Source organism: Abrus precatorius, unplaced genomic scaffold (assembly GCF_003935025.1).
Source record: "Abrus precatorius isolate BTA unplaced genomic scaffold, Abrus_2018 Scaffold10, whole genome shotgun sequence".
Classification (NCBI taxonomy): domain Eukaryota; kingdom Viridiplantae; phylum Streptophyta; class Magnoliopsida; order Fabales; family Fabaceae; genus Abrus; species Abrus precatorius.
Window position 1 is genome coordinate 6,503,070 of NW_020874292.1, and position 18,773 is coordinate 6,521,842.

General features: G+C 31.9%; 1 protein-coding gene and 1 pseudogene across 1 annotated transcript; one reads left to right on the forward strand and one right to left on the reverse strand.

Moving 5' to 3' along the window:
• Positions 1-11,566: 11,566 nt before the first annotated feature.
• Positions 11,567-13,741, forward strand: LOC113852658 (phosphoglucan phosphatase LSF2, chloroplastic). Its single transcript, XM_027482991.1, has 5 exons — positions 11,567-11,919; positions 12,182-12,387; positions 12,649-12,819; positions 13,004-13,219; positions 13,426-13,741. The coding sequence occupies exons 1-4, from the start codon at positions 11,637-11,639 to the stop codon at positions 13,205-13,207; spliced, it is 864 nt and encodes a 287-aa protein (XP_027338792.1). The 5' UTR covers positions 11,567-11,636; the 3' UTR covers positions 13,208-13,219; positions 13,426-13,741.
• A 2,340-nt stretch (positions 13,742-16,081) lies between these two features.
• On the reverse strand, positions 16,082-18,026 carry LOC113850600 (annotated as a pseudogene).
• Positions 18,027-18,773: the final 747 nt, after the last annotated feature.

Consider the following 18,773-nt stretch of genomic DNA (forward strand, 5'->3'; position numbering starts at 1 on the left):
CAGTAGAGGACCTTGGCCTATAAGTCATTACGAGATGTGATAAGCCTCCAACACAACTTCATCATGAAAGCCTAATTAACCATATTAAAATTTTTAAAACCAATCCCCCAATATTCTTAGGAGTACAATTTTTTTTCTAGCCTATAAGGTGATATTTTCTACCATTCAAAGATCTACAAATAAATTTATTACAAATATTATTAATTTCTATGTAGATAGCTTTAGGAATAATCATTGTTTGCATAAAATAATTTGGTATACTCATAATACATGCCTATGCAAGACTAACTCTAACAGTAAGAGATAAGGATTATATCAGCAAGAGATAAGAATTATTCCTAGAAGGGCTGAGATGACTAATTGGGACACCTAGGTACTTACCAAATTGAGAAGTAGACCTAAAACCCAAGGTAAGACTAACATCCTGCCTAAAAGCACCATCACAGTTTTTGGAAAAGTAAATACAAGATTTTTTCTTGTTAATAAAGAGACCTGAAGCGATGCAGAAACTTTGAAGGACATAAATAATTGTCTCAGTATTTTGCCTATCAGCCTTGACCACAAGGATTATATCATCAGAAAAAAAAAAAAAAAAGGTGAAATAGACTGGGACCAGAGGAACTAAAAGAAAAAAGGGGACCAATTACCACTGTTGATTTGGTCCTGAATGAGGTGGGCTAATTTTTCTACACACATAACAAATATATAAGGAGATATAGGGTCCCCTTGTCTAATCCCCCTACTAGGTTTGAAACTCTCAATCCTGCAATTATTCTAATTTATAGGCATAGAGGTAGAAGATATACAGTTATTTATAAGCTCAATAATTTTGGAATTAAACCCGATTTCCTGAATGGTGTCAGCAATAATTTTTCATCTAAGTTTATCATAGGCTTTTTCTAAATCATATTCATATTTTTTAGTTTATCAAAAAAGTAAACAGTTTTCTGGATAATGAGGGTGTTTTCCATACCCTACCTGCCAAGAATGAAACTAGTTTGATTAGCTGAAATGAGATAGGATAAGGAACCTTTAATTTTATTGGCCAAGATTTTTGTTATGATTTTATAGCTGATGTTACATAAACTAATAAGCCTAAAGTGTTTAACAAGTTTAGGATTATCAATCTTAGGAAGGAGAGTAATAACAGTACTATTAACAGTAGCAATATCATGCGGATTATTAAAAATGTTTGAGACAAAATTCCAGACAAAGGGACCTAAAACATTCTACTGGTTTTTAAAAAATAAGGCATGTAAGTCATCAGAGCCAGGAGATTTATAACTACCTATGCTGAAAAGAGCAGCCTTGACTTCTTCCAAGGTTAATTCAGAGTTGAGTATAGCCAAGTCAGTTTCTCTAAGGGGAAAAATCTAGTAGTAGTGAGAAGAGAATTCTCATTAGGGTAAGGGTTAGAATAGATATCACTAAAGTAATTCACAACAAGGTTTTAGAGAATCATACTCCCACACATCCTTTCCATTTCTAAGGACCTCAGTCTGGTTTTTCTGTCTTCGGATAACAACAGCCTTGTGAAAAAAGCTAGTATTCCTCTCCCCAAGCCTAATCCACTTAAACTTGTACTGGTGAAACCAATAAACTTCCTTAGAATCTAGGATTTTTTGGTAATCTATCCAAAGGGATTTTGTAAGGTTGCAAAGATAGGAATTATCTGTTTTAGCTAAAACACTGGAGATACCCCTAATCCTATTCAAGAGGCATTTTTTCTTTTTGAAGATATTACCAAAAATATTTATGTTCCAATCAGAAATGTTATTTGTGAAGGTATTAACATTCTTATTCCAGGACATAGAAGCTACTCAGGAGTGTTTTACTTTATTCTCAAAGTTATCACGGGTTAGCCAAAAGGCTAAGAATTTAAAAGGTCTAGGGCATATTCAAGTATTATCTTTACCTCTGATTTTTAACTATAAGCCTGCATGGTCAGATTTTAAAATAGGTATATGTATTAGAGAACTATTTTGAAATAGCATCCTTCAAGCATCATTAACCACAACTCTATTAATTCTTTCTTTTATATTTTTCCTATGCTAGATAAAAAGGTTTCCTTTAGAACATAAATCCTAAAGACTACAGCAGTAAAGACGATCAACAAATTGATTTATGAGTGTTAGGTTTGCAGGTCTACCTCCCAATTTCTCCCTCTCAAATAGGACAAAATTGAAATTCTCAGCCACACACCAGGGACCCTTAATGTTAGAACTAAAATCAGTCAAAAGTTTTCAACACTCAGCTCTCCTCCCCTCCTGAGGGCTAGCACCCAGTCCTTCTACCCATTCCTAATTCTATGATGAATAAAATAAATATTTTTTTCTAAGATAGTAACTCTTATTTTACTAGTGTTCCAACAACACTAAATACCCCCTGAGTAGTCTATGGCATCTACTTTTACAGATCCATCAAAGTTAATTTTTTTCATAACCATGTCAGCCTTGTCAAGGGCTAATTCTGGGTTCAAAAAGTGCAATAAAGTCTAGGCTATGAATTTTTATTAGATCATTAATGAGTTTAGGAAATGTTTTACTTCATACACCTCTATAATTCCAAAACAAACAGTTCATAACTTTATAAAATGAGTTCAGGCACATCCTCAGGATGTTCAGATAACATTGTGGCATTATCTACACAAATAGGATTTACAAGGCAAGATTGATCAGCTATACTTATTTTGTCCACCTCCATTGCTAAATGAATATCAAGTGGCTTATTAGGGAAAAATTGATTAGTATTCTCCTAGTCTTTCCTTAGATAATTAGAACTTAAGTCTATAAAATCTAATATGTTATGGCTCCCGTTAGTATTTTCTTGAATATTCTCTTGGATTCTTAACATTAATCTCATAATTTTCTTACTTTCCTCTTCAGATATGTTTCTAAATTTATCTTGTTCATTTATGAAAATATCATTGTTGTCATCCTAGGGTAATTCACCTTTTCTTGTATTGGCTTAACAGATTTTACTGGAGGTCTGGTTTTGACATTCTTCTTGAGATTAACTCCAAGCTTAGTGTTATTATTCTGTTTACTTGTCAGTTTATTAATAATAGGTTTCTGAGCTATTTTAGAGTTGGTATTGGAGATTTTAGGGCTTTTACTAGAGTCAGAATCTAAATGATGATGAATTTCTTGAGGTAAGTCCTCTAAGACATCAAATCTGGATACTAATAAAATATATTTTGTTTTACCAGATTTAAAAGGAATACTAGAAGACTGAAGATGACTAGATTTTTTCCTGAATTATTTCTTTGCTAGCATCTAAGGTCCAAATATTTCATCCTTCTTTTCAGGTTCAGTTCCTATGGAGTCAACAATCATTTCTTTAACTGAACTAAGAATATTAGTATTTGATTCTTACTCCAAAATTAGAAGGTTAATTTTAATAGAGTCTACATAGTCCTGCCTATGCCCATACTTTCCACAGTTAAAACATATTAAATGTAACCCTTTATATTCTACTATGAACTCCTGACCTAGATCCTTAAAAGCTAAGACTAGTTGCTTCTTAAGATCAATTTCAACAAAAATTATGGCAAACTTTCCTCTAGACAACAGAGAGGTATAAGGGTCAACCTTTAACATTGACCCTAGGCAAGTTCCAACCTGCCATAAGAACTTATTATTATATAGTTCTAAAGGTAAATCAGGTATTCGAACCCAAACTGCTATTTTTTTAGGTTATGGTCCTTAGTTCTAAACAGGGGTCTCCACCTCTGAACAAGGAGATAGTGATCTAATATTAGCCACAGATCTTTAAACAAAGCATGTTTATAATCATCCATGCTCTCAAATTAGACTAAGAAAAAATCATTATTTAGATCAAAAAGTTTTATCGATCCATTTTTCTCCCAAATTTGTAAGTCTTTGATTCAAGTAATTAAAACTGACAGATTTGCCTAAGAGTTTGACTATGAGGGTATATTTCCAGGGCGAACACCACACTTTGTAGTCCTTTAAAGGTATTTTAAGGTCAAAACACAGATCATGCACACTATTTATGTCACTAATTTCTTCAGAATCAGCATTAATGTTGAAATCATCTAACACAAATTTTATGATATCTTTATCATCAAGAGTTATATCTATATCTGTTGACTCCAAAACTTTATCCTTATAAGATACATGTTCAGATACAATAGGGCTAGAAAAAACCTGAAATGGCTCTAGATTTATAGTATGTTGATCTTCTTGCATGTGTTCTTTTTGGGCTTCCATGGACACCTCGGCTCCGATCTTGATCTTCTTTTTTTTTTGTCTATCAAATCCATTTCTTCATTCGAACATTTCTCAACCTTTTAAACCTCTATCCCTATGGGATTCATTGGCCTAGAGGCCTTTGATATATCGTCATCAATCTCCAAGTCACTGTCTTTCCCTGCGATAGCAAACCCTCAAAGAGAGAGACTAGGGTGAGCACCCCAACAATGTCTCTCTATCTTGAAAGAAAGGGAAGTTTCTTGAAAAAGAACCCTAGCAGCGTTGTGTCTTAACTTTTTCCAAAATGTAATTAGTGTTTATATATTAAAGAAAAAAGTTCTTCACATCTTATACTTGATGTAACTATGAAACATTAAAAATGAGTAAAGATTGGCGTATCAAAAGTAATTGGTGTGGGTAATAGGTGCTTGCAAACTAACATAAGAGTGTAATTGTTACATAGAAGAGTCAAATATGCTCCAAATATTCGCTTTAATGTAATCTCTATGTCAATGCTTAATGATAGCGGTTATGATAACCACCTTGGTTCTGGAAAATAGAACCTCATTAAAGGTAACTTGCACTACAAAAAAAATTACACATAATTAAATTTGATTTTTGTAGGAGTTTAAACTCAGTTAAAAGTGTTAACCGTGGTTAATCCTTCTGTAAGAAATCCATGCATTGCAAATGTATTACTTGTGATTCTAGACAAATGCAAGTAATTTTAATATTTAGCTGTGATTTAAAAATTCCAATAATTACTAGAGTTTATAAACTCTTGTTAATTTTCATAATTGCAAGTATAGCAACAATTTTGCTTTTTCAAAAAATAACAAGCTTCTATATATATATCATCAAACCAAATGAATGTTACTAAACTTTTATAAAAAATGAAAATAGAGAAAGGATCCATCTAAAGATAGTCAAATGGACATGTAATATAAAGTGATAATATAAATTGTAGAAGGGAAGATTAGCCTTTAGGATTAAAAGACAGAAAGGTCATTTGAGTGAAAAAAACATTAATCATTGTGAGAAAAGAATAGAGAATGCCATTCTTGTAAAACTTTAGAGAAGTCTCAGTATATCTATGTTTGCAAAGTTGTTCACCGTTACATCGAGTTGAAACTTTAATACTAATTTCAAGATTTATGGTCCTTTGTCTTTAAGGATTGGATCATTGGAATAAGGTTTGTTGTATGTTTAATTAGGCTTGCATAGTAACTCTATTTTTCGCTCTCATTTTGTAAGTTTTGTTAAGCATGATTTGTACACTTATTTGTGACTCTCTTATATCTTTGTTTGTTCATGATGTGTTATTATTTCTTTGGTCTAGATCACTTGTGATTTTACCTTTCACATTGGAAGAATTTTTCATATTAAACAACGCATCTGAAATAATATTCACTTACTCAAAATCATAAAGAATAACATGATTGTCGTATATACTACTAGTAGTAGTAACATGATCATTATCATCTCATTCCTTCTCCTTTGGCTTACCTTTCTTATCTTTATTCTCCTTTTTTTCAATTGAAAATAATTTTTTGTATCATGTTTTGTGATAGCAATGACACTACCCATTCTTGTATTTGAATTTGTACTTACTTTTGCTCTTATCTTTATCATTTTTTGATTGTCTTTTCTTACTTCTTCCCTTATTTTTAATAATAAACACCTCAAATTGAAATGAAGAACCACGTATCTTTTTTCTCATCTTTTTATTAAGAATATTAACATTTACGATTTGCAAAGATACAATACCATTAGGAGTTGAGATTGTAATAGAAATTTTAAATATCTCCAAAGATTAAGGTAGATAATTCAACAACAATATTCCCAAAATCTCATCGTTAAACTTGATGTCCATTCTTGACATTTGATCAAGGAGTCCTTAAAATTCATTCAAGTTATTTAAAATGAAAGTCCATTCCTTATACTTCAAACTTATAATGAAACTTAGCAAATATCACTTGTTGTTCTTAGACCTAAAGAGATACAAAGATTCAATATTCTCACACAAAGTCCTGACATGTGTCTCACTTGCAATATGATTATAAATACTATCATTTATAAAATGTTGAATGAAACCATACACTTATTGATGCCTAAAGTCTCATTCTTTATTATACATAAAATTCAACGTTTGAATAGTCAAGATAGGAAGATGCATATTCTTCACGAATGGCAAGTCTTTTTTTTTTTTTTCTATAAATGATAATTAGTATCATTCAATTTAACCCTCCTATGTGTATTTACATCCATCATTCAAGAAAGTACAATGTAACACCTTAAATTTAATTTCTAAAATAAATAAATTTCACAATAAATGGGAATAAATAAAAATTTTCATTCAATTAGTTCCCAACACATGGTTTCAATAAAGTCTTTCAAAATAAGGATAAATTACAAGTTTGAATCAAATCAATGCTAAAGGACTAATTTAAATATATCAAGATTTTCAAAATAAATTTTCAATTCATATAGCAGTTTCATCCATCCCTTCACTGAACCCGGTGCTGATCATCATGGTCACCTAAAAAATAAACGTAAGAGTGAGTACTCTTCACTATCAAATACACACAAGCATAGAGACTCACCTAGCATACTTTCACATATTTTCAACATAATTTAAATCATTCATCAACAAACATAAAGCAATAATTTAAATATTTCATTCTCATTCATATACAAGTGCGCTCACTACACTATCAAACAATCCATACACACATATGCGCTCACTACACGTTAGTCACGCTCATTGTGGCACTATGATCACAGATTTCTGATTCCCTCAACCTCAGGGACTTATTCAGTTCACACCATGAATGGTCGCCGGATAGCTCCCGCTCCATGGATACAACATGCGCAGTACTGAGCTCCAAAACAAAGGTGTTAGTCAGATGCCGAATTAGGAGGAGAGTGTGTGACTTGTGGTGCACTCACGCTCATTATTGGTGTCACTACCACCCTCTCTTCCCCGAGGTATCTCTACTGCCCACATCTTCACACCCCTAGTGTATCGCTGAACCATTCATAGTTTTCAACATTTCCAAACACAATAATAATCACAATTAACATGCCGTTTCCACACTTTCAACCATTTCATATCATTCGTCATCAATAAATAGCATGTTCACACATGTCAACCACATTATACTTAAACACAGAATTTTCAACACCATTTCATCACATAACATTCATTATTTATCATATACCGTTCTCAAACAGCAATCACATTATATTACACACCACATTTCCATCAAGATTCAATCACAACCAAACCATTCTCATCAAAATACACTTCTTCCTACATATCATTCTAATCACATTACAATATACATCCAAATAAACAATCTCCAAGTATAATGAGATAGAGTAGAGTCCCCCCTTACCTCGGAATGAAAACCCAATACGAAATCAACAATGGAAATGCTTCCCATACAGATTTCATCCTAAACACATGGAAAATCTCCATGAGAAACTGAGAAAGCAAGGAAGAGGGACGAAAATCGAAACCCAAACCCATAGAACTCACCTTCAAGCATTCCAAACACAATTTCAATATTCAATCTAGCTCCCAAACGGCTTTGGAGGCAATTTAATCGATGAAATATGGTTGAAAGTTGAGAGTATCGAAGGAATTTCGAAGACAGGAATGAGAAATGAATTTTTCAAACCCCTAAACACTTCAAATACCCATCTGGTCGTGATGTTCTCGCTACAGCGAGAAGCGACACACCCTCTTATTATAGAAAAAATATCAGATGAAACTACACTCTGATTTTTATAGAATCTCGCTACAGTGAGACGCTCTCACGAGACTGCAACCCAGAAAACACCTCTCTTTGTTGTCATCTCGCTGCAGCGAAAAGTCTCTCACTACAGTGAAATCACAACAAATGCAGTCCTCTCGTCCAAGGCCTTCTCACTACAGCGAGAATGTCCATGTAACACACACTTAGCCTATTTTCTCATCAATCCAAACCAATCACAGTCAAACATTCTTAATACAGAATCAACATTCACACTCATGCTCATATACCCATATTCATATACATCCACATTATCACACATATACACTTATATCCACACCATCATGACATACATCAATTACACATTCAAATAGCAATCCACATATTTATATTAATAATAAAATAATATTACAAAATTTGGAGTGTTACATACAACACTCTTCAACCAAAAAGCTCTAATCTCACTATGATATTGGACAATAACACAACACAAATGCAATAATAAATAATGTAATAGAATCAAATCTTTTAACTTTCAAAAATCTACAAGAAGTAATAACAAATATTGCAGCAACCGAAAATACTAAAATATAAAGTTGACATTAAGTTGTTTCACATGAAAAACTCCTTCTATATGAGAGATAAAAATTATGAGTCATCGATATTAAGAAAATAACTCTACTATGATCAAATAATGGTGAACAAAAGTCACAAATATGTGTACAAATCATACTTACAATCAACCAATCAAATTTTGTAACAAAATTTATAAAATAAGAACTAAGAATATGAAAATACTCAAAAATAGAGCTACTGTGCAAGTTCAACTAATCGCAACATCCTAGCAACAATATAAATTATTTAAGATGAATCACACATCATGAAACTTCTATCAAAATTTCAATTTTATCTAATGATGAATAACTTTTACAAAAACAAATTTATCAAAATTATTTTAAAGTTATGTGAAAATAATTTTTTTTCTTTCTCTCACAATGATAGTTGTTATTTTTTTAAAATATTTTTTTTTCTCTTTTAACTCACATTCACTTTTACACTTATTTATCTTGAGTCTTTATCTAAACAAGATAGAAGAAGTCTCAATATCTAATAATTAGTTGTTACGAATACTATATTATTTATTTTAATTTCTATAAAAATTATTCACATTTATATTAAAAAAATGTAAAAAATATGTAATATTTTTTATTAAATATAAAATTTAAGTACAAAAATTATAAAATAAAAAATATTATTATTTTTAGAGACATAACTTGATTAAGCCTTACATAGAGAGAAAAAAAAAATCATATTTGATTTAGCATCACAGCCTGCCAAGGGGTAAGTTGCTCACACCTACTAATGGCATGATAGAGGAATAGACTCTCTATGTAGCAGTAGACCGTAGCATATAATTAAGGAGAAAGGGACACCTAAGAAGAAAGAGCCATCTTAACAAAGCATTCTATGCTCTTATATACATAAAATAATTATAATTATTAATTTTAGTAGTAAAATTATTAATATATTTTTTTAAAAAAAATATTTTTTAATATTTTAATATAATTTAAAAATAGTATTAAATATTTTTTCAAGTTTAGAGTACCGTAGTCAGCAAATTTTTTCTTTTGGTTAAAACTAAAGCAGATCTTTTCTTCATTGCCACCAATTTACTCGTTTCCTCTTTGGGCCTTAAACGAGGCCCAAATTTTGTTAAAGAAAAGCATTGGGCCGGTATTTGCCCCACTGGGTCATCTCCAATCCACCGTCCGTATTCGACTTTTGTGCCTCACTTTTCATGACGAAGGATGCGAAGCTTCTTTATCTCTTCGGAATCGGAAAATTATTGCATGGTCTAAGTCACTATATATCTATCTATAGTTCGGTTAATATTTTTATAATATGTGGTTAATTTTTTAATTAAAAAATTGATAAAATTTAGCAACGTGATAAATAGAAATTGGCCAAAACTATATAAATAAATAATTTGGAATCATGTAATAATTCACAATCTCTATCATCCCCTATCTATCTTTTAGATATAGTTAAGGTGGAATTTGTTATTTCTTTTTTCAGACAATTAAATTTAAAGATAAAATTGTATGTTTTTTAGTTTTTATTATTTTATAAAATAATTTATTATTAAAATATAATTTTTTAAAACATTTTTTATGTTTAGGAATTTTTTATCATGTTATTACTAGTTTCACTATTGTAGTCAGCAGAACTTTTTTTTTTGTTATATTATCACTAGTTTTGTTATTGAAAATGATAAAATTTATTTTTAAAAAAATTGTCACTTGTCTTAGCGAAATTTAAACATATTGACACGTATCAATATCCTAATAATAGTATTATACAACTTAAAATAATATCTTAAAAATAATTTAAGTATAATATAACATGTGATATTATGTATAATTTAACTTAAAAAATGTAAGTTTATTCAAGAATAAAAACTATCTTTCAATTTATATCTCCTTTATTTTATCATACTCGTATTCATAAATTTTTTATTTATTTTTAAATTTTAATAATTATTTTAAATTATCTATATAATATTATAATGTACATGCGACTAGGTTATGCTTTTTGGAAACTTTTATGGATATCTTTGCTCTTGTAACTTATTGCACATAAAAAATTAATTTAGCAATGGCGAAATTTAGAGACATTGACTTAGTGTTAATATTTCTTAAGTTTTGACACTGCATGTGATGATATTATATTTTAAAAAGTTTTGAAAATTATATTTTAATAAATAAGAGTATGACAATTATTCAAAATAGATAAAAAAAATTAAGTGGGATGAATTATAGGTATATAGACATAAAAGAAACGAAAATGAGGGAATCAAATATAATAAAGTTGATATTGACTTAATTTAACGTGAGTTACGATGCTAAATCACATTACATTATCTTTTAGATGTACTATTAATTCTGATTAAATAAAAGAAGCAAATTATGAAATATTAAAAATATGAAAAAATGTGAAATTAGAAAAAGTAATTTTAACTGGGAATATTTAAGATATCTTGAAATATTTTAGGACAAAACCTTGATAATATTAAATATTATAAATAATTTTAAAATATAATATCAATATTATAAGATATTTCAACAAATTGTTGCAAAACCTGATCCACTTTTAGGTGCGCAACGTGCGGTGATAGGGTTGGGGCTGACCAACCCTGCTTTCACTTGATTTTATACAGAACTTATTCATCCATGCTTCAAGTACATTCTAAATAAATAATAATATAAAAATAAAATATTACATATTTTACAATAATTTAGTTCTATTTATAAAAAATAATAACTATTATTTACGATGTTAACAATATCTTTATTATTTATTTATGAAAGTGGATACATTTGTTTAATATATAATACAAACATTTAATTATTTAGTACTATGCATATTTTTTAATAAAATATTAATACAATTTTTAATATAATATTTTAATTTTATTGATGAACTGAAATTACCCATTTTGTGGAGTAACTTAAACAAACATTAAAAAAACATTGAGTAAATATCCAAGGGCGTTTTGGTCAAAATACTATCATGAACGTGTCACAGAATAACAACAGTGTGTACATTATACACCAGAACCACCCCTGACATAGAGACAAACAAGAAACGCAAGTAGAGATCAGACATGGGAACAGTTAGTAGCATTGGCTTCCCTTCAGTATTCAGAGTTCCTGTGCATACGCAACCGTTTTCAAAGCAGATGAAGATGAATAAATCAGCATGCGGTTTTGTGGTTCCTCTTAAATACTCTGTTACGCGGAGTCAAATCTGTTGTAAATTATCAGAAAGTGGGATTGAGGAGAACCCCACAAGCAAGAAGGCCTCAAAATCCAAGGACAGAATGGAGGACTACAATTTAGCTATGAAGAGGATGATGAGGAACCCTTACGAGTATCATCACGATCTGGGTCAGTTTCATCTCTATCCTATTGCTACCACACGTAACATTGACATCTGCTAGCTAGTACTTTTGTTTGCGCCATTTGCTCTGTCAAATGCTACCTCTTTTTAAATCTATTAACTCGTGCCAAAGTTTAATTTTAACTTGTACAAACAAGTTTTGCAATTGATGTAAACGGGCATTAAAAAAAAGTTCATAAATTTTTGCTTTATTTATGATGAGACCTACTATATCATTCATCTGATGCAAACAGTGGTTCCTGATTTCAGGTATGAATTACACACTGATTACTGACTATTTGGTTGTGGGCTCTCAACCACAGAAACCCGATGACATAGATCACCTGAAAAAGGAAGAGGGTGTGGCATACATTCTTAACTTGCAACAAGATAAGGATATTGAATATTGGGGAATAGACTTGCAGTCAATAATACGAAGGTGTGGTGAACTCGAAATTAGCCACATGATGAGACCGGTAAGCAAGCTCATTTTTCTGTAAATTTATTGAGGGCAAAAGATAAAGAAAGACTTGCATTTTGTGATAATCTAAACAACATATTAAAGTGATTTGCCTAATGTGGTTAGGAAGTAGAGTTTTGAGTTGTGTCATGATCCATATTGTAAACTTATCCCGACTCTTAAATTGATCTACTTTACAGAATGCTTTGCTTTGTAGTTCTTATATTATACTGTCATTCTCATTTTATTGATTTTTTTCTCTTATCTACATTATTAGGCAAAAGACTTTGATCCTGATTCCTTGCGAAGTGAACTACCTAAAGCGGTCTCATCCTTAGAATGGGCAATTTCTGAGGGAAAAGGAAGAGTTTATGTGCATTGTACGGCTGGACTTGGAAGAGCTCCAGCAGTGGCAATTGCTTATTTATTCTGGTTTTGTGACATGAATGTGAGTCCTAAACCCTCACCCCTTATCTTTGAATTCTGAAACAATTTCCATACTACTCGTTTTTCATGTGTATTGAATTTGGTTGTACATCATTTTCTTGGTGGTGATGGATTGGTTAACCGTTTTCTTAGTTGAGAAGGGTTAATTTTTTCACAAAATGAATGTGGCATTTTTCTTTGGACAGTTAAATACAGCATATGATATGCTAACTTCAAAAAGACCTTGTGGGCCAAATAAAAGGGCAATTCGTGGAGCTACTTATGATTTGGCCAAGAATGATCCATGGAAAGAGCCATTTGAGAGTCTTCCAGAACATGCATTTGAGGATATAGCAGACTGGGAAAGGAGCTTGATTCAAAATCGTGTCCGATCCCTTCGTGCAACTTGACAACTTACTTAGGTAAATGTTTCTAAATGATTGTTATTTGCCTATCGGGTTTTGAGGATCTGCATTACTTGTATATAGAGGGGAGCTATAATAGCTTTGCACTTCTTTGGCTCTTGCCATCAATATGGTGAACCAAAGCATTCCCTAATTGAGATGCACGGATATGCCTTTCATACAACATGCATGATGAGATGCAACACTATATTTGTGATTGACAGGTTTCTACCTATGGAGACTCCGGGATAGATTGGCAACCTTGCAGTGATGGTGTCAGGTGCCATGATACTGCTCAAAACTGGATACTTTTTCAAGCTTATTCATAGAGATATGGGCATATATAGCTGGTAATTTGTATGAAATATATGATATAGTACTGGATGGTAGATAAATCAATTTTGCGAATAATGCACCATAATTGTAGAGTTTGTATGAATGTCTGAGAATTCAAAATGCTTAGTTGATCTAATGAACAACCAACAAGCAGAAAACTTGCTCATCTTTCATAAATTTATACAATTTCCCCCTCCTGTTGGCTCAAAACCCGTCCAAATGTCTGTTCTAGGCTCAACACTGTATCATGTCTCATCTAAAAAAATTGCATGTCCATTTGAAAAAAACGTCTTATTTACTTGTGCCTTAAGAGCATTGGTTAAGGAACAAAACGTTTTATAAAAAATCACATCACGTTTTATTGAAAATCACAAAGGGTGTATTAATAACATTTTTCCATAAAACTTTTCCTTTTTTTATTCTTTGAGTAGTGCCTTAAGGACAAGTATTAGCATTTTTCATTAAAAAAAACATTCATGCTTCTATTTGAAAGTTGAAGCAAAATGTTTATGAAAAGAAAAATGTTAGCAATACACTCTATCTAACACACTCGTTGTTGTTGGTTAAAATTTATTAAAATTACAAAAGTATAAGAGAAAAATCTTAAATTAGTAACGAGAAAGAGTGGAACTTATATGATTTTGGTAGTTTTCAATAAATTTTAGCAAATAATAAGGAGTGTATTAGAAAAAGTGTGTTGTTAACGTTCGTCTTATGAAAAATAAGGTTTCCCATGGTGTTAGTATAAGTTTGATTTTTGCATCCAACAAGTTACAAGTTTACCCATCTTTGGAGAGCAAGGTAAATATGTAAGTCTTATACTATAAATGATCGAGTTAGGAGACTTGTATAGAACTGCAACGCCATTCTTTATCCTTAAATTTTTATTCCAAAAAAATCATTAAAGAATATGTATGGCGACTCGCATGTAGCTTTCTCACATATCATGTTCTTAGCTGTTAGCACCTCTTACAATAGCATAACCTCCAGCTGTGTTTTAATCATTCACTACACCCTTTTTCTTAATAATAGTAGTGTAGGACAAGCAAGGGAAGGTTGCAACATTCCAAGGTAAATTCTCATTTGTCATTAAATATACTTTGAATTAACAATGAATCTAGGTACTATTATGAGTGAGACATCTTATTGTATCATTCAACGTTCTATTGGAGACATCCCTAGCGGAAACTTACATCAGGTAAAATATCTTTAGGTAAAAATTTCCCTTTACCTGCATATTTAGGTCACGATGGTTAAGAATCATAATGGTACAAACGTAATATTGATTTTGTCTTATGGGCACATTTCAAAAACGAAATATAACATTTTAAATTATTCCATTCCATGGTGTCAAATGCTACCTCTAGGTTACATAAAAGCACTCAATTTAGCCCCAAAATCGGTTTAGATTTTTTAAGAGAGAATTTTTTTAGGCTAGAGAAAATAACTAAGCTCGTTTCATTAGTCTTGGTCTTCTCTTAACAAAATTCCAATATTGAGAACCACAAATGCTGCAAACATGGAAAGCTAAACTAGTCACGGGGTAAGCGTGGTATATCGCTAGAAACTTGACTTGCGTGGATCACAAATCACATTTTATGTCTGTCACCAGGTAATTACCAGCACAGATTGAGTACATTGACGATTTGGTAGAGCACCTCATCAGTTTTGAGTTTCGAGTCTCATCATTCGCTCATGCATTTAATTATACTATCTCATGTCAGCAAGATAATTCACGGGTCAATACGTTTACACCTCAGCAAGTGTACATTTAAAATAAGTTATCCAAAGAGGAGGAAATGTGAGGCGTTGGAAGTTTCACTTGGCAATGACCATCCGCAATAAACATTATGTTTAGTGCATGACCCAAAAAAACATTGTTTATTGTAAACTATGAAGTTTTGTAGCATTGGAGAAAATCATGGTAACATTGATAAAAGAAACTTAAATTATAAGTAGGTCTGGTTCAACGGGTGAAGTGAATTATTACTCTGAGGGGGAAAATGATGTTAGATCCAAACTCAACTCTTAAAGAACGTTCAATATAAAAGAAGAGGTCATTTCCAGTACATATAGGAGCCGTGTGAAACACAAAACTAGGGCCCACAAATTAAACTCAAAAGACCTTATTTTTTTTAATCCGCAATTAAGCACCAAAACAAAAACTGCGATTCATTTTCATGTACCTTTTTATCGCATCTCAGGTAATATTACATCTTCCCGTGATTTGAGAAGTATAGAGAGTCTCTTATAGTTAAAAATATTCTCCATTACTAGATGCTCTATTATGAGAAAGAGACACGTGCATTTAACGAGTCCTACAATATTTTTGTGAGACCTGCAAAATGTATGCCTTTTTCTCTATTAATAAATCATACAATAAATGAGGGAAAGAGGAGGAAACTTCTTTTCCTACTGCACCATGTTCTTTTGAGGTCTTTCATGTTTCAAAATAAACGTCACACCTATTTCTTTTCAGTCATTATGTTCAAAAGAATTATGCCGATGTTTATAAGTCACGAATGACTTGCCAACGGTATTTTATCAGATCAATAAGATCTGGAAAGGAGATGCCTAAAAGTTGACATTTACAAAAGAATTGCCAGATTGGCAATATCAATAGACCTAAACACATTAAAATATGTATATGCAATATGTAGGCTTGTAAAATGTAGATAATTAAAAACAACTTTACTAAAAATTTTATCATCTCAAATGCATTTCAATTATGTTCACATCTAGATGAATTATATGTTAAACTTAATACACGAATGATAAACTTTTGAAGCTCTGGATGTTCATCTCCATACAACTCCCACCAATCAATTGGAGTCTTTTTCTGAAGTGTTGTTCTAGCTAAGGAACTACCAAAAAAACATTTGTTGTTTCTTGAAATCATCAATTTAAACATTGATTTGGGTATATTCCTCAATATCGGGCACCATCCTTGCCATACAATAATACAGTCTTCGTTTAACTTCAAGATCAACTTTAAATCCAAGATTATAACATAACTGAGAGTCGAGAAAATAGCCAGCAGCATGTAAAGGCTTATGAAATTATTTGTCCCATCTATTATCAATGATATTTTATAAAGGTATGTAACTAAAAAATAAATAAAATAAGTTAATTTTTTAAAAATGAATAAAAGACTACTAAATTTTAATTTTAACTAAATTTGATAGATAATCAATTACCTCTTTTTAACACCATTGAAAGCTATATTAATAGCCTCTTTAGCTTGGTCCATTGCCTCATAAACAAAGCTCATGGCTGGCTTCTCATCTGAATCAACCAAATGAAGGACTTTAATTAAAGGATATGCACCCTTTAAATAGATTAGTACATTCTTCCAAAACCCATTGTCCAAAACAACTTCCTCTACCAAATTTCCCTCTCTTGTCCTAGAAAACTTATTGGACTTCTATTCGTCACACGAGAACATTCTTAAAAGAGCTCCTTTGTTCTCATGAAGGCATCCCAAAGTTAAATATGAAGTGGCAAATCGAGTGATACCTAGTGTCACCAAATCTTTTCCTTTTATGAAGCGTTGTAATAATGAAATGAGAGAAGTCCTTGAATAAATATAAGTTGTGATTTTTTTTCCCTTTGAAATTGTTTTCTCATGGAGGGATATCTTTTTCTCAAAATCTTCAAGCATTAAATCAATGCAGTGTGCAGCACAAGGAGTTTAATATAAATTCTTCCTTTTCTCCATCAACATCTCTCCAATAGATTTATAATTTGCTGCATTACCAGTTACAATTTGCACTATGTTTTCTTCATCAACCTCTTCCACAACTTCATCAAGCATCTTAAATATTTTATCAACTGTTTTGGTGATGTAGGAAGCATCGATTGACTTCCTTTCGAGCTGTTCACTAAGAAATTTAGAATGGTTCTTCTCCTTTTGTCAGTCCACCCATCTGTCATTATTGTACAGCCAACACTCTTCCAAACAGCCTTATGTTTTTCAATAAGTTCCATTGTCATCTTCACCTTTTGCTTCAAATACTTCACTTTAATCTCATGATAAGAGGGTGGCTTAAATCCTGGAGTGTGTTGTGCAATTAACTCACACATGGCAGGAAGTTCTTCACTTCTTGCCACATCTAAAGTTATGGCGTTGTTGTAGAAAAATCTTGCAATTGCTTGACATGCATCCTCTCTTATATCCTTCTTGAATATGTTGTTTATTATGGCCTGTGAATCTACACCCCTTTTCTTGCAAAACTGTCCGAATGATGTGAACCTCCATCATCTCCTTATTCACATCATCGGGAACAGATTTGCAAGCTTCAACATTTTGATTTGTTTTAGCCAAGTGATGTTTTAGGCGATAAATCCCTCCATTGAATACCTTTTGGCAGAATTTGCATTGAATCTTCACAGTTCCTTGGACTGAAAATCCATACTTCCATCCCACATCACCCTTGTTTCCACGGGCATTTTGGGGAACCAACTTTTGAGGCACGCTTAAAGAGCCCATAGCATTGGAGCTGTCGGTTGCAGTTGGGAGTGACCCAGAAATGCCACCACCTGAGCTTTGACCCCAACCATGTTTGATGCCATTCTCGGACAAGATGAAAAAAAAAACAGGGGAGGAAGAAAAACCTAGCAAGTCGTTGTCAGCTTGTCCCCTTGTCAGTTTAGGGTTCAATGATGAAAACAGAGAAATATGAGAAGAAAATAACAAACAAGTAAATTGGCGCAGATCGATAGACAAAACCCGAGAGATCGCAAATAAGAAGAAGAAAGCCGCTCTAGGCTTTGATGAAGAAAAAAGAAGGATTTAATATCGCAGAGTTTCTTTCGCGCCTAAATGAAAAACTGGGTTGGGCTCGAATTATAAAAGTTTTGGGTCAAAATCCGCATCCGACCCTCATTTTGCTGAAATCAAAGGCAAATTGGGATTTAACCGATTTTATGATCCAAATCACAATTTCATTTTTCACCAATTTTTGCTCCGATCTGCATCATCTGGCTGACCCAAATCATACGATTTTACGATTCAACTCCCGATTTTAACTACCATGTTCAGAAGAGTCACATTTTAATACTTCCCCTTTACTAAGTCCTATTGTTAATTAGAGGAACAACAAAGACTGCAGAACAAAGTTTCAGTCAGTACTAAGCAGAATAGCTTTGTTAAATAGGAAAATGTTGACATTACCCCTTAAGGCTGATTTTAAACCTTCAAAATTTGTAAGCTTTTATGGAAATGAAAATATTTATT

What these genes read in the sequence shown, in the direction of transcription:
- LOC113852658 (XM_027482991.1), top strand. Translation starts at nt 11,637, where the DNA reads ATGGGAACAGTTAGTAGCATTGGCTTCCCTTCAGTATTCAGAGTTCCT. An exon ending in CGAGTATCATCACGATCTGG is followed by an intron (nt 11,920 to 12,181) that starts GTCAGTTTCATC and finishes TCCTGATTTCAG; the next exon opens with GTATGAATTACACACTGATT. An exon ending in TCTGGTTTTGTGACATGAAT is followed by an intron (nt 12,820 to 13,003) that starts GTGAGTCCTAAA and finishes TTCTTTGGACAG; the next exon opens with TTAAATACAGCATATGATAT.